Source organism: Salvia splendens, chromosome 11 (genome assembly GCF_004379255.2).
Source record: "Salvia splendens isolate huo1 chromosome 11, SspV2, whole genome shotgun sequence".
NCBI lineage: Eukaryota > Viridiplantae > Streptophyta > Magnoliopsida > Lamiales > Lamiaceae > Salvia > Salvia splendens.
In genome coordinates, this window is record NC_056042.1 from 25784416 (window position 1) to 25800736 (window position 16321).

The 16321-nt window shown below is 35.8% G+C and overlaps 3 protein-coding genes and 1 non-coding gene across 5 annotated transcripts; 1 reads left to right on the plus strand and 3 right to left on the minus strand.

Annotated features, from left to right (window-relative positions):
* Positions 1–1910: 1910 nt before the first annotated feature.
* On the minus strand, positions 1911–3078 carry LOC121754679. The gene is made up of 2 exons (XM_042149996.1): positions 3041–3078; positions 1911–2355 (listed from the first exon to the last, which is right to left on the minus strand). The coding sequence occupies exons 1-2, from the start codon at positions 3076–3078 to the stop codon at positions 1911–1913; spliced, it is 483 nt and encodes a 160-aa protein (XP_042005930.1).
* A 458-nt stretch (positions 3079–3536) lies between these two features.
* On the minus strand, positions 3537–5723 carry LOC121754680 (arogenate dehydratase 1-like). Its single transcript, XM_042149997.1, has 6 exons — positions 5715–5723; positions 5505–5621; positions 5050–5253; positions 4909–4992; positions 4504–4611; positions 3537–3602 (listed from the first exon to the last, which is right to left on the minus strand). Exons 1-6 carry the CDS (start codon positions 5721–5723, stop codon positions 3537–3539), a joined length of 588 nt encoding a protein of 195 aa, XP_042005931.1.
* Positions 5724–6798: 1075 nt separating this feature from the next.
* On the plus strand, positions 6799–11874 carry LOC121753613 (la-related protein 6B-like). Of its 2 annotated transcripts, XM_042148832.1 has the most exons (10): positions 6800–7397; positions 7634–7715; positions 8499–8593; positions 8712–8783; positions 8974–9053; positions 9155–9236; positions 10218–10265; positions 10360–10428; positions 10801–10956; positions 11313–11874. In XM_042148832.1, exons 1-10 carry the CDS (start codon positions 7044–7046, stop codon positions 11583–11585), a joined length of 1311 nt encoding a protein of 436 aa, XP_042004766.1. In that variant the 5' UTR covers positions 6800–7043; the 3' UTR covers positions 11586–11874. The 2 variants fall into 2 exon arrangements, with proteins under 2 accessions (XP_042004767.1, XP_042004766.1); XM_042148833.1 differs by lacking the exon at positions 8712–8783 and having other exon boundaries at positions 6799–7397.
* Positions 11875–12907: 1033 nt separating this feature from the next.
* Positions 12908–12980, minus strand: TRNAR-UCU. Its single transcript has one exon. It is a non-coding gene; the product is annotated as a tRNA-Arg (tRNA).
* Positions 12981–16321: the final 3341 nt, after the last annotated feature.

Consider the following 16321-nt stretch of genomic DNA (forward strand, 5'->3'; position numbering starts at 1 on the left):
CCTAATCAAAACAATAGGGGCCGATTTTATCAAGAAATAAATAAGATAATTAGGCTTTAGGATTTAATTTGGATAATTATCCCAAAACAAATAATTAAATCCAAGAAAAATAAATTCCTCTCCAAATAATAATAGTGGTCGAAAATTCCCTTCATAAAAGGGCAAGGTAATTATTTATGATCCTAATTAAATCTCACTCCCCGAAATAATATAATTCACCATGATATATTTCATTCCACATTAATTAATTTAAGCCACTTCATAAAATCAACGAATTTGACTCGATCAAATCAAAATTAGGTCACCATTTCAATCACATAATAAATCCGTCATTTAATTCGGCAATCAAAGCAATAAGTACAACATCTTAGGGTTCGAAAAATTAGGGTTCGAAAAGTGGGGCGTTACATTTCTCGTGTTAAAGATATAAATATCCATTAATTAATATCAAGTCTGCTATATGACTTTTATTAATTAATTTCATTTTCCAAGAGTGGTCTAGTTTAGAAACATTATTTATTATTCATGGAATAAATTCCAACTGGCCAGTTTTCTGAATAATAAAACCTTTTTCTAAACACCTCTTGAGGATATTATCATACTGGCCTCTCCCAGCACACGATTCATTGCAATAACAATACTAGCACCACTTAGACATTAATAATCATTATCCAATCTATCAGGATTCTCGGGCAACGAAATTCCCTCACCATTTGATAAGTCAAAGTAGTTTTCAATTAATATCGTATGCTCAATGTTATGTCAACAATGATTAAGAAACGACAATCACCGAGACCTCGTCTTTCAGTAAATAGCCAAGAAAGACTTATCTCAATGTTTGATCCTTTCAGTGCTATACCACACTGACGTCGTTCATTTCCTTAGGTAAGGAAACTTTCGGACTGACGTTGCAACCTTTCACGATAGGTAGTCAAAGCCTATCTAGGTTGTGAAACAATTTTCCTTCTGCAAGAACCGACAAGTTACCTACTGTGAACGCTGCTCACAACTCGTCTACTATGCAGAAGGCTTAGACTCATTTTGCTTAAACTATGTATTTAAATGGAAAACACTTTTCAACATCTCATAAATACATAAGCAATACATAAGCAAAATACATTATAATAAAATATTCTTTCTCATAAAATAGTAACAAATGGATGGATAAAAGAGTTATTACATATACAAGCATTCGAAAGATGCTTTCAGTATACTAAACTCTAACAAATGTCACGTCATAAGGATTTCCCACTGCACAGTAGCGGACATCCCCAAAGACTTCCCGAAGGACTTCCCACAATTAAAAAAACCAGAAATTCACAAATTAAACAATTTCCGGAATTAAAATTTCGACATAAATAGGGAAAAAATTTCCATTAAATAAAAAAAAGAAAAGTACATTTCACCAAATTAAAAAAAAAATATTTCAATAATTAAAAACTACATCAACGATGACAACTCCAATTAGATATGCACAAACCGAACCGGGCCGGCGGTTAACCGCCGGTTCGGGTCCGCCGGTTCATGAACTGGAACCGGCGGTTTAAACCGTCCGGCGGGTTGCCGGTTCAGACATGCCGGTTAAGGGTCGAGGTATTGTTGAACCGTGAACCGCCGGTTCAAACCGGCGAACCGGCGGTTCAACGGTTCCAACGGCGCATTCCGGGCTAGGGTCCGCCAGTTTGTAGAAAACCGGCGGTTTCTGACGAAATTCTCATTTTAGAAAAACAGTCTCAACTTTAAAATATTGTTATTTGTTGACGAAATAAGTAAAGAGTAAATGTCAAAATTGGTCCTGAACATATACCCATTTTACGATTTTGGTCTTAAACATTATCTTTAGAATTATTGCATCCCGAACATTTCAACTCGGATCACAATTGGTCCTAAACTAACAGTTCCGTCAATTTTTAAACGTTCAACATTTTTAACCCGATTCTGACATTTTCTAACTTCTTCACGATCGCGAAGTTCTCCTTCACCTTCCCCCCCACCGTGCACGATATCAACTTCTTGAACACCGACAACCTCGCCGGCGCCCGCTTCGTGGATGATGATCTCGATCTCCTGCTACGCCGGTGAGGGTTTCTAGGGTTTGAATTGGAGAAGAGCTGCATTTCTCGGATAGGATAGAGCACAGAGGAGGATCCCAGGAAGGAGGAGACTAGAGTTTTGGTTTCCTGGTCGGCGACGGTAGCGGCGCCTTCGCTGCTGAACCAGCCGCTGTCGGCGGAGGAGGTGCTGAGGCGGATCCTGGTGGGGAGGTTCCTTTTCTTCTTGGCGCAGCGGTGGGTCTTCTCGGGGTGGGGGGGTGGGGAGGTCTTCTCCAGTGAGTCTTCTCCGGCGGCGGCGGGTCTTCATTTCTTGTGTTTAGAATAAAAAATTTATGATTTTATTTAAAAAAATAATTTTGATTATTAAATAATTAAAAATTATCATACTTGACGACTTTAATTGATCAAAATCGGGTTAAAAATGTTGACCGTTTAAAAATTGAGGGAACAGTTAGTTTATGACCAATTGTGATCTGAGTTGAAATGTCCGGGATGCAAAAATTCAGAAGATAATGTTTAGGACCAAAATCGTAAAATGGACATATGTTCATGAACTCACATGTTACTTCCATGTTTATATCCATTGATAGCAATAGTTGAATGCTTTTCCAATGGTCTGCTCTCAATCTACAATAATTTTCAAGTAAAGTGTTGGAGTTTTCCTTATGAAATTCCAAAAATTGGATGGGAAGCAGCTATAAAGTGAACTCAATCAGTTTTACCAAAATTAATAAGATGAATTATATATACCTTGAAAATGTGAATCCCAGTCTGAGCAAACACAGATAAGGTGTGCAGTTCATCTAGAATTAATGCAATGCTTGTCTAAAAACAATAATAAAGTTATTATTATAATTATTGTTGCGCCTCTAATTGAGTATTGATCAATTGTCGACATTGATAATGACTAGTGTAAAATAATAGTAGTATTAGTACATATTATATTAAAAAAATTGATTGAGTGATATCACAATAAATAAACGTACCTTAGAACGTGTATTGTTTTTCGTATAGTTATGGTCATCCGTAACGCTGTCTCTTATCCGTCTCTTAACCATCTCATTTCTTAACTATTCATGGGCTCCATTGTACTTTTTACTCCATCTCTTAACTAAGAGACAACACCTGCAACCCTCCATCTCTTATCCGTCTCTTAACCATCTCATCCCTTAACTATTCATTCAATTTCATTTTTTTATTTTTATTTCCAACAATTCAATTAATAAAACACACTTTATTAAATAAAATAAAGTTACAACTTAAAATTCTAAAAAATTAAAAACCTCATTAATAAAATCCTAAAAAAAATTAAAAATACTTAATTTAAATAAAAAACATATTTTTTATGGTGGATTAATTTATGGGAATGATTTGATATTTATAGAAGTGATTGGAGGCTGTCCCTCCGAGACGGGATGGAGACAGAAGGCTGCAACGCCGTCTCTTATCCGGCTCGTCTCTCCGGAACGAAATAAGAGACGGCTAAGGGATGCGTTGCGGATGGCCTCTTGCAAGCTTCAGAAAACGGGTAACGTTATTAGATCGGTCCTACTTACAAATAAACCAATTTCAAGAAATGAAATTTTTTTATAGATGTGAATTTAGAACTCATGAAATGAAAAGATCACAATATATAATTCTAATCTCAGTGACATCTGTATAAATTTGAGTCATGCATGTGTGGTCACTTATCTATTTGGTTTGTGTGATAATATAATGCAAAATATTATGTGTGATTATTAGTAAAGTTTAGATTTAAAAAAAATTAAAACCCAATAACAATAATATTTAATACTCCATCCGTCCCATTAAAAATATGGTCAATTGATGTGACACGAGAATTAAGACAAAATTGGTAAGATGAAGAGGAAAATGGTAGTTACAGTAATGTTAGTCAATAATGAGATCCACATTATTAGTAATGTTTAATAGTGATATAAGTTGTAAATAAGTTGATGTATATGGATAAGGAATTAAAATAACTTTTCAAAAATGGAATACACATATTTTTGTGGGAGGAATGAAAATGAAAAAAATGCACATATTTTTAAGGGACGGATGAAGTAAAAACAGATGCAGTATATAATATTCCATCAGTCCCATATAATAAGAGTGTTTTCTTTACTAGTATTCGTCACACTAACTTCTTCACTTAGTACTTTTTTACATTTCTAAAAATACATGCCGAGTCAAATGTGGACTTTTATTGCGGGACGAAAGGACTATCTCTTTCGTGTCCTATCTGTCAATCTGCCATGAATCAAGCCATTCGATCAATTTATATAACTGTTCACGCCCCATTTTTTGCTGTTTTTTTTAACCTTTATATTGTCTAAATTAATTTTTTTTGTGTGTGTTTAGAGACCACCATAAACATTTGCGATCATTGTAAATTTATACAAAATAGATTAAAATGAATGCAATTTATTAAGAATAACCGTAAAATTACCTGAAATTTGTGAGCAAGTACGTTTAGGCCATAGAGTTCCGCTGCACGAGCACGAACACGAGCACTAGCACTAGCCCCGTTCTCTCGCACGCCTCCGGAACCAACCATCTTCAATTTGAGATGTTAGCTTCCCCCTAAACTAATTAATGCTAGCTAAAATTGACCTATAATATCTAATCTAATCACAATTTATTTACATATGTACATGGAATTAAAAGGTGAATTGATCTTAACAGTAGATATATTTAAAATATCCACAGCAACTTCGATACATTTGCCTCCAAAATGAAGTACTCCGTTTATTTTAGTACGGACGCATGATTTTTGGAATTCAGATAAATTATTATACATAGATTTTTTGGATGTTAAAATGTAATTTTTGGTTAAATAATAAATATAGTTTACCTGCGCTGCTGCGACAGCAGTATTTTGAGAAGGAATTGCATCCACCCCCAAAATGTTTATTGACATTTCACACTGACTAAGTGCCTGCAATTTATGATCATTATATCTCTCTATTCATAAATCATGGAGAGAGAGAGACACTTGAGGATGGCTGAAGACGCAGGTGAGGTGGTGTTTGGAAGCAAGTGGCAGTGCAAGAAGGCAGTGGTCGACAAAAAGACGCGTCTCTCCGACGACGTAAAGCGTATGGCGGAGCAGCAAGTCGTAGTTAGTGTGCACGCTGCCGCCGATCGAGTTCTCTATTGGGATAACTGCCTCCTCCGCCCAACCCCTCTCCACCGCGCGCATGCAAACAATAATGTCACTAGTTGATTTGACTCGGGTTTTAAGAAAGTATAAAAAAAGGTGGAAAAAGTTAACGAAATATGCGTTACATTAGTTTTATAATAAAATATGATTGAGACGAGTTAGTCGAATATGAAATTTATTACTAACAAAAGTAGACTAAAGTATTGATGAACAGATTAGAAAAAAAAATTAGTGACAACTGATTTGTCATAAGTAATAGTGAACGGAGAGAGTAATATAATTACTTGTATGGCATCCACAAAGTGATGGCACTGGATTGTCTCGCAATTCGGGTAGGCTTTCACCGTTGCAGCCTTGCCATATGCTCCGGGGACACCCTGCACCACCCTACTTACCGTCAAAACCTAGATATAGACCAAGACCGAGACTGAGAGGTAGGGATGACCTGGTAGGCTATTCGAAGCTTTGGAATGGAATGGAATGGTTTTGGAGATGACCTGACTCATTGAAACCAAAATTCTACTACAGTTATTGTTATGGCTGCAGCTGCTTAATATTGCAATTCTATGTAGAGGGGTCCATTCTAAACTCTAAAACAAGACAACCAATATTATAGTACTCCTTCCTATTCATATGGATTTATAAACATAGGATTTGCGAAGAGGCACGTTATTAACATGAGCTATTCAAAAACTTGATCGTGTACAACCTAAAAATAATAGCATACCTAAAACTTTAATTTTGGAGACAAGATAAATTAGCAGTTCTAGATATCCCACTAGTCCCAATTCCCAAATTAGGGGTGGGCAGATAGTAGATGTGTTATGGTATATAATGAAAATAATGTTTTATGCTATTTTGTATTGTAAAATATACTAACTTATCATCATTATACTCCATATCACTTGTATTATCTGCCCTTCTCTAATTTGGAAGGTGATAGGCTTTGGATTGAACGTCGCATTTCCTCTCTTCGCCTGATTAAAACATTTATAAGTTTCCTTTGGGTGATTTCACATGCCCGAGCTAAAGGGGTTGGCCATACAGCCACGCTTTAGCTTTGGGTGAACTAATCTACGAGGGAACATGGGAAAAGCAATAAAAGTTCCGTAAAGTAAATCTACCTAGAAAACACTTAGTACGAAAGTCGAAAGCAGAAAGCAAGGAGTAAAAGCGGAAAAAGGTGTAACCCAATTGCAAGACACACATGTTTTAGTGCACAATTGATAGAGTAACAAAGAAAAATTAGTAAAGTAAAAGAGAGAAAGACAAAAATAGATAAATTAAGAGAAGAAGAGAAAAAAATGAAAGTAGTATCAGTGGATTGTGAGATTCACGTCCTAAAATAGAAAGTTTAGAAAGTTTCGACGACCCAAAATGGAAATAGCTTCTATTTTTAACAGGCGGAGGTAGTATGAATTTTATATTAAATGAAATTTTAATTTAATTATATTTTTTTAAATAAAGCTACAAGAGATTCCTATCATAAATATCGTGAATGGATAGAGGATTTAAATAATTGACTCGACGTCAATATCACTCATTTAAGTAGGAAATGTGTCGCGGAAAACATTATTTTCAAATAAGATAGAATTAAAAATCTCTCTGAGAATAATTCTCCATAATTTGGCCTCCATTTCCAAACCCCGAAATCCTGTTTGTCTCTTTCAACTGCAGACTCTACTCATCTTCTCACTCTACTCCGCCTTCCCTCTCCAAAGCTTTCTCTCTCCACAGAAGAAGAGAGATTCTCAAATTGAATTAAGCTGATCTGCAGATCATCCAATCATTTCGAGAAACTCGATACTCCTATTCCGCATTGATTGATGGATCAGGAGCAGGCTTCTGATGCCCTAAATTCACCCTCAGCTGCCATCGGCAAAAAGCTCAACGCCAAGGCTGCTGAATTCGTCCCCCGCGCCTCCGCCTCCGCCTCCGCCGTCGCACCACCTCCGCCGCTTCGCCTGCTTCAACCTATGTACACGAGGCCACCGTCCTTTGCACCGCCTCTGCCACCGCCTTACTATGCATACGAGGCCTATTACCAGCAAGATGCGGCGCCATTTTATGCGTATAATGTGAATCCAGGTGGCCGGGGAGAGCATTCGCCCGATGGCAACACTGCGGCTTCTTCGGCGAAGAATGGAATGCCCGATGCACACCAGAAAGTAGTCCACCAGGTTAGGTTTTATGTATCGTTTTCGATGTAGTTGCAATTCGTATCCGGCGATTCAAAATTCTTTCTATTGTATGCATTATATGATCTAGTACGGATGCTATGTTTGTAAATGAATACATTAGTGTAGATCATGTATAACAGTCGCTTAGTATTTACATAAAAAATTAATCAGTTGTCGAATGTTTGTGTTTTTTTTTGCAAAAATATTTCACATCTACAACTATATGATTGCTGCAGGTCGAGTTCTATTTCAGTGATATCAATTTGGCAACAACTGATCAGTTATTTAGGTTTATGTGCAAAGATCCTGAAGGTTATGGTGAGGGTCTTCTTACCACTGTTTATTCTATATGATGTGTTAATCTTTTGCTTCCTTAATTGAAATTATTTGTGTTCTGGAAATATGATGTCTGGTGGTGTTTCATTCATTTTATTTTTTGGTTTGGCATTTGTACAGTCTGTATAATGAAAGGGTAGAAGCAGGTAATGTAGGAGTGAAGCCATTCTCATTTCCATCTGTAGAGATCTTCTAATGTAGGAGTAAAAACACAATTATTGTTACCTAATCAATGCTCCCTCTTGTGTCTCTAAACTAAAAAGAGTGGTGGAAACTTTGGTGGTGATGTCTTAAACTTACCTCCTAACCATTGTATTAACATATGGGGCATAACTTTGATATGGAATTTTCGTTTAGACACCCTCCCATTGCTGGGAGTTCCTATTTGCCAATTTCTTGTTTTTGATTTAATAGGAAAAACAGATTGTTGTAGAATAGCGCTGAGATCTTGAGTCACTTGACCTTTTAAAAATTGCCACCTTATTACTGGTTATGACTTAGAAAGAGTTCTTGTAGGAGGTGTAGCAAAGTTGATTTAGATTACTATGCATGAAGCTCCTAAGACTGAAAATACATCATAATGTTGACCATATGATTAAAAATGTTTGAATACGCTGTTGTGACCTTTACTAATAAATTTATGGTAGCATTTCTTGGACTCTGTAGCCACACCTTAATCAGAAACTAAGGAGGAGGGAGTATAGTTACATTATTACTACACCCATTTACGGATGTTAAATGTTGGTCCAATATTTTGTCATGCAGTGCCACTCTCTGTTGTTGCATCATTCAAGAAGGTTAAAAGTGCCATTACCGACATCACACAGCTTGCTAGTATCCTGCGGAGCTCAAATAAACTGGTAATTTTGCAATCACCGAGTCCCCAACCCCCAACCTATTTCTATGGTATTTTCTAGTTCTGCAGATTTTGACTACATTACCGAATTACTTTTTTTTGTGGTGTCCTTTGGCCTCCAGTTAGTAAGTGAAGACGGAAACAATGTTAAACGCCTGCATCCATTAACTGAATCAGATATGGAAGAGCTGCAAGTACATGTTATATTTTTTATTTGTCCTTTCTTATGTTTGCAACATAATTCTATTTTAGAAACTGCAATATTCCGACTTCTTTTATGCTGTGCTCTAATTATTTTGAGGTTTAATATTTTTTTTCCTTAAGTTAAATATAATTTCATTGTTCTGGTCTGGTCCTCAATGATATCACTTTTTTTTTCTACAGTCTCGTATAGTTATTGCTGAAAACTTGCCCGAGGATCACTCCCACCAGAAGCTCATGAAAATATTCTCATCTGTAGGAAGGTACATGGTACCCTGTTTTTGCACAACTAATACAAATTAAAAAAATATATATATTATTCCAGTATTGTATCTTATATACACTTTTTTGATATTATTACCAGCGTTAAGTCAATCCGTACCTGTGCACCTCAAAATTTGAATGGAAAAACAGGAAAAGGTGACAGATCACAGTGTGCTGGCAAGGTATTCACTTAATAAAAGTTCTATTTCATACCTCAAGAGGCTACTTAGATCTTTGAAAATGCATATCACCTAAAGCAACTATTTTCTTGTTTCTTGGTTTTTCAAGCTAACGTATGCCTCATGGGACTACTTAGATCTTTGTCAAGGACATTTAAGATTTATTGTTCAGTTAAGATTTATTGTTTAGTCTGTATGTAACACTTCACTTACTAGGAAATCTACACCAGCTGCCCATTGCTTCAAAGAAAAAGTTTGACAAAAATCCTTGATGTTAGATCTCTGCACAATCTCACATGGATTTAATAGTGTGTACAAGAACACTAAATAATTAATGATGGTTCTGGAAGGAAGTTCTGGCTCTTCATAGCTTACAACATTTCGGTTCTTATGATAATGTTCTGCTCGCCAGAACTAATGTCAAAGGAAATTGTCTTGATTCTTAAGATTATCCTATTTTTGTAAATAAACATGTAAAGTTCTGTGTCCCTCAGTATCTGGCCCTTTTGGTTTTGACATGGACACTAGACAGTAATGTGAAGAATTGGTATAGTTAAGAGAAAATGAGCTTAATATCTGCTAAATGAAAAACTCGTTCTAGTACCCTTTTATATATTACCTCTCCGGGTTGAATTTTGCACTGTTACTGAAATTATAAGGTACAAAATTTTGCAAGATGGGTTTTAGAGAAATCATTTATTCCAAACTCTATTTGCATTCATTGATTACTTTCAAATGGATTTCTCTATTTGGAAGACCAACACAAATATGCTCATGTAGTTGAAAATCCATTCGAAATGGGTTTCCAAACAAGTTCTGAATATCAAATAAGCTATTACAATCTCAAATTTTGTGGCTCGTGATAGATTTTCCTACTTGTAATTGGCGAATATACTTCTATGTAAGTTTTGTTAATGCCATAACTTATTCCCATACTTGAACACCCGATTTTTTCTAACCTCTTAATTTAATACTTTCGTGTAGTTTCATGCTTTTGTGGAGTATGAATCTGTTGAATTTGCTGAGAAAGCGGTATGGCATTTTGAATCCATAATCTATGTATAATCCTGTCTGGCTTGACACCTTGAGTTCTTAACAGATGGATATTTGCTGGCTCTATATGCAGGTCTCTGAACTGCAAGATGAGAGCAACTGGAGGAATGGTCTGAAAGTCCGTTTGCTGCTTGATAGTCCTGTATGTACCAGTTTTGTTTATCTACACAAGCAAATTTTCTTGTAAAGTTAAAAAAACATCTCTTCAAATATAAATTCCGCTCTAATGTCTAATAGTTATCGCTAATTTTTCAGGGATGCATTTGTAAATAATAAATATGTATCGATGAGAGAGCCTACATTTATTGTAGAATTTGGTTATGGGTTGATCTCTAACCTATGTCTGTTCTGTCCTCTATTTTTTGTCATGGTCTTCTATTTCCTTTACAAAGCAATGCCTAAGCCCGCCTGCAATTTGTCAAATTTACTGTGTTAAGTTTTTTTGTCATCCATTTATGTTGATTCTATATTGGCATAAGTTTTATTTCTGTATGCTTATTTTTTAGATCTACAGGTAAAATCTACTCAAGCACGAACCAAGAAAGCTGGTCATGAGGGTCAGCCCTCTGGTAAGAAAGACGAGGCAACTGTTAGAGAGATCCAGGGTTTCAAGGAGAATCGGTTGGAAGAGTCAGTGTGGAACTGTGATGCACGAAATAATGAGCTTCAGGTGAGGGGCCTAATTCAAATGAACACCAAATTTTTCCGTTTCAACTCAACATTAAGAGTTGATTATTCTAGTGCTGATGATATTTCCAAATCCAGTTGAGAAATTCGATAGCTCTCAAATTCTATGAAGTTACCCTTGCCTTAAGTGGCCAATTGGGTGGTGTGTTATCACCTTTTTCTCCTTCCAATTTTACCTACTGATTTACTGGAAAATGTTTGATAACCCAGTCTTAGTCTTGTATTCCAATGATGATTAATGAATCCTAATCGGATTTAATTAGACTAGATGCTCCATACAACCCAAATGTATGCAAGTTTTTGTCATGCAAATAATAGTAATATCTTCCATGTGTGCAGTTGGAGGATTACACAAAAGGCAATGGACAGAAGAAGGGGCGCAATTCTGGAAGTGGTGGTGGCAGGGGCAGAGGAAAAGGGAAGGGGCAGGGACAGGGACAAGCACGAGGACGCCCTCAGCACGTGGTTAATGGAGGAGGTGGTTTGGGACCGGCATCATTAGATATTCAAGTGTTGAACTCATCCAAGGCGTCTCCTGTTCCTCGTATGCCAGACGGCACAAAGGGATTCTCTATGGGTCGAGGGAAGCCGTTAGCCATAAAAACTGCTTAATGTAAGCTGTGGTATGGGATTAACCGTCATCGGCTTAACAGGTAGTCTGTTGATTTGGATCTTGAAAAAGAGCTATAGTAGCATTGGTATTTCCCTAATCAGGTTTAGAGGGGCCCTCACTGTAGATAGCCAAACATTCCCCTCTCCATCCATATATAAATCAACAGCAGTAGACGAGCTATTGATTTTACCACTTGTTTGTTTGAGAGAACCACAATATTCAATCACCTCCGCCAACACAACATTCAAACAGTTGTTTTTATATGAAATCGAATTGTGTCTTTGTGGATATGTTTACCAAATTGAGTTGCTACTTCCACTTCAACAGCTTGCACCACCTTTTGCTTTATGCCGAGCGTTTGGCGCACGTTTGATTATGATATGAGGCTTGACAATGAAGAAAGATGATGGGCGACCATGATCGGGGGAAGATGATTGACGACTGGAAATGCAGCAGCTATAACAGAATGGCCAAGAAGTCATTATAATCTCATCTACAAATCGCAATACAACTTTTATCTCTACCTTCTTCCTCTCTCGTCTTCTCTAATTCTGGTGAGTCTCTGGTGTCCTCTATCGTCGTTCTATTCCTGGTGATCCTGAACAACACCAAGTGGTATCGGTTTCCTTGTTCGATATGATGTAAACTGCTCATCACAGTTGAAGCATAGCTTCTTCTCACGTCGATCCTGCATTTCTGCCCAAGACAACTATTGGGCTGCGAAGGGTTTGCTGCCGCGGATGATCGAAGTGGGGCAGCTGAGGATGCTCTTTCACCAACAGTAGCTTTTAGTGGTAAAAGTGTTGAGAGTGTCCAGAACACTGAGTTCTAGGTTGTTCGTCAGTGTGTCTCGCCAATTCTATCACATGCTCCAACAAATGAGGTCGAAAGAAACGTATCTCTCTCGCCAAATTGTCTTTAGCTCCAGCCAAGAATGCCCCAGTAAGGCCTTATCCTCCCAATGTGGTAAACGATTCACCAATCTTTCGAACTCCGCTAAGTAGGTATGTAAAGCTGCACCAGTTTGTCGAAGCCCTATGATGTCCTCCATCTCGGTGGTGCCAAAACATTGCAAAAGCCCTCTCTCGAACATACTCAATGATACCTTCTTATGTCAAGTGCAAAACACCCTCCACCATTTGGTTGGCCTCATTGTCGAGATGCCCACTGCACATGTTTGTGCCGAACCTATCAAGCCACGCCCGTGGATCCTCGGTCCCGGAGAACTTCGGGATTCTTCCATGTCTTTCCTTTCTTGCAGCTCCATAAGTATTGGGACAGAGGGAGCATATACAAAACACACAAAATGCAGAAAAAGCAACACGCCCGGTGGGACTCGAACCCACAATCGCTTGATTAGAAGTCAAGCGCCTTATCCATTAGGCCACGGGCGCTTGTTGCTTTTAACCTGATTAGATTTATATTACTCCAGTATTGGATATGCTAAAACAATTTTTGTGTACAAATTTGTAGTTATTCATTTTAAACAAATTTGTTAAACCATAAGTATAGTATTTGATAACGTTTTATCACTTTCACATCATTATAAGAATTCAAATAAATTTCTAAAGTTTTTCGGTCAATATGTATTACTAGAAAATTTGGTTTCGACACCGTACTTCAGTACAAATCAATATTATGTACCTGTAGGCTGTATGTATGGTAGTCGATAACTTAAAAAATCAATCTACATCATCTCAATTTGGTCCTTTCCTAAAGAACTTAGATGTGATCTCTTTCTTCAATCACAACATGCTATGTTATGTTTAAAGCGCATAATTTTATGTATTAAACGCAAAAATCCACTGTAATTCATTTTCCTTTCGTTTTCCGTATCTAGTTAATCAGTTTTTCCCCCTAATTTAAGGTTAAATTCATTTCAAAATATTTAATAATCCCTCTGTCCTTATAATTTGTCACCATTTAATTCGGTAAGAGTTTTAAAATTTATAATAGAAAGTGAGTTGAAAAAGTTAGTGGCACGTGGATCCTATCTATATATTAATTTTATAATAAAATGTGAGTAAAAATGAGTTAGTGAAATGTGGGGTCCGCTACTAAAAATGGTGAAAATGAAGGGTGCGAAACTTTTAAGAACGGATAAAAATGAAAATACATGATAACGAAGACAGTAATTTCTTTTGAACATTCAACTACCGTTTTTCTTAAAATTGCAATTACAATTCCTTCCGTCCGTGAACAGGAGTCTCTTTTCTTCATTTTAGTCCGTCCGCGAATAAAAGTCTCGGTTCACTTTTACCATAAATGGCAATAGGATCTCATATTCCATTAACTCATCCACTCACATTTCATTTAAAAGTGAACTACACTAATAGTCTCTGATCATATCGAAAAATACATCAATTGTCCCTAAAAACTTTTTATATCCTTTTTGGTCCCTAGAAATTACATTTTTGGTACATGTTGGTCTTTTATACCCCTCTACATTTGAAAAATCTCCTAAATGCCATGGAGGGAATTTTTGGTATTTAGAAATTACAATTTTGGTATCTATTCAATCATGCAATTTTTTTTTACATACATAAAAACACATTTTCGGATAGAAAATATTTACATTTATGATATTAGTCCATTTTATATCTTTACAAGATAAAACATTTTCTTTTGAATTATTTCACCTAAATATTTTAAATAATTACTTGAATAACGTTGATTAAGCTTTATAATGAAAAAATTTACTATAGTTTACTTTAATATTTTTGGTAAAAAAATGTTACTTGCAATAGTTCGCTTTAATTACGTTAGATATAGTTCACTTAAACTTTACTTATTATACTTAAAATATTTTTCACTATACTTTATTTTAATTAATGTAATTAAAATATTTATTTTTCACTTAAGTATAATAACATTAAAAATTACTATAATTCACTATAATATTTTTTCTTCTCAAATTTAAAAAATTTAAGCAAAATTTTTAAATATAAATAAATTTAACAAAGAATTTTTTATAGTTCACTTTAATATTTTTATTAAAAAATGTTACTGTTAGAGTTAATTTTTTCTTCGCAAACATAGAGATTGAGCTGTATAATAAATACTAATATTTAATTTTAAAAATAATTAAAGCATAATTAAAATATTTTATTTCTTATTTAAAATTTTGAAATTATAAAGCATTAAATATTATTTAATGAAAGTATAATTGAGCTTCAATAAGAAAATAGTGATGGAAGAAAAAACTAAAAAAATTAAAGGGAAAGTTGCAACTCAAACTATAAATATTTACACTAATGGTGCCTAGGGTTATTTTAGTCTTATCGTACCAAAAACGATATCTTTGGTGCATTTAGTTCACTCTGCATTTAAAACTACTAATATATAATTGGAATTCATATTTACTAATATTTTTCCACCTACTTTTTTTTAAACATTTTTTAAAATTTATGCCCACCAAAAAATGGAGAAAAATATCTAGATTTTTATAGAGAAAAAATCTAGATATAAAATAGGGATGAGTTGTAACATTTTGTACAAGTTGAGAACTTGAGAAGTTTGAGAAATAAAAGTGTTCCTTTGTTTTCTCACATTAGCAACATCTCCTAAATCATTTCTCACATATTCCACCCATTCCCCCTCTCAAGTATTTCATCCAATCTAAATTAATCATCCAACAAATATCTTATATATTCCAACAACTCTTGCGGCGGTCGTCCATGTCGCTCCTGCTCCTGCGGCGGTTGTCGTCCACGTCACTCCTGCTGCGATCATCAATGAGGATTCTGCGGTGGTTGTCGTTCCTGCCACTGCCGCTCGTCCTCGTGCCATCGCCGCGACACTGTTTTCAGAGATGGATCTCGAGTTCGTCTATGTATGTGAGATGAGGAGTTCCAAGGAGTGGGAGGTGAACAAGGCTCGCCAGAAGCGTGGAGGGAAGAAGAAGTGAGGCCATCCACAACGTTGTTCCTATACCGTTCCTATACCATTCCTTAAACCACTATTTGAGGGCCCCACTGTACTTTTTTACTCCATTCTTTAACTAAGGAACGGAACCTGCAACCCTTCGTTCCTTAACCGTTCCTTAAATTACTATTCATTCAATTTCATTTTTTATTTTTATTTCCAACTAAATTCAATTAAAAAACACACTTTATTAAAAAACAAACACACTTTATTAAAAAATACACAACATTAAAAAAAATTACAACTTAAACTTAAAAAAATAAAAAGCACACAATTAAAATCCTAAAAAAATATAAGTACACAATTTTAATAATTTCATCCGCCAAAATTTGCCGGATTCCGCCTCCCGTCGTCGATCTTCTTCAAGTGATTGTTCCAATATTTGACGCATTTGTTCATAAGGATCCATTAGTTTGATTAAATTTAGGAGAAGGAAAATAGAGTTGATTTGAGATGAAAATTGGGGTGGAAATAGAGAGGAATAGATGTGTGTTTGTGATTGAAATGAGTATGAAATATGAGTATTTATAGAGTAAATAAATAAAATAAAAATAAAAATAAAATAAAAATAAAAAACGGATATAAAAAAACGGTCTCATTACCGTTGCAATTTTTTTTTTTCTTTATTAAATTTGAATTTAAAAAAAATGAATTATTGCGTCACCGGACGAAGCCCACTCGCGGGGCAGCGAGTGGGCTTCACGCGTCGAATGGGTGGCCGCCACGTCACCTCGGCGCGTGGCGGAATGTTCCGTTCCGCGTTCCTCCGGAACGGAACGCGGCACGGCATAGGAATGGCGACGGCACGGAA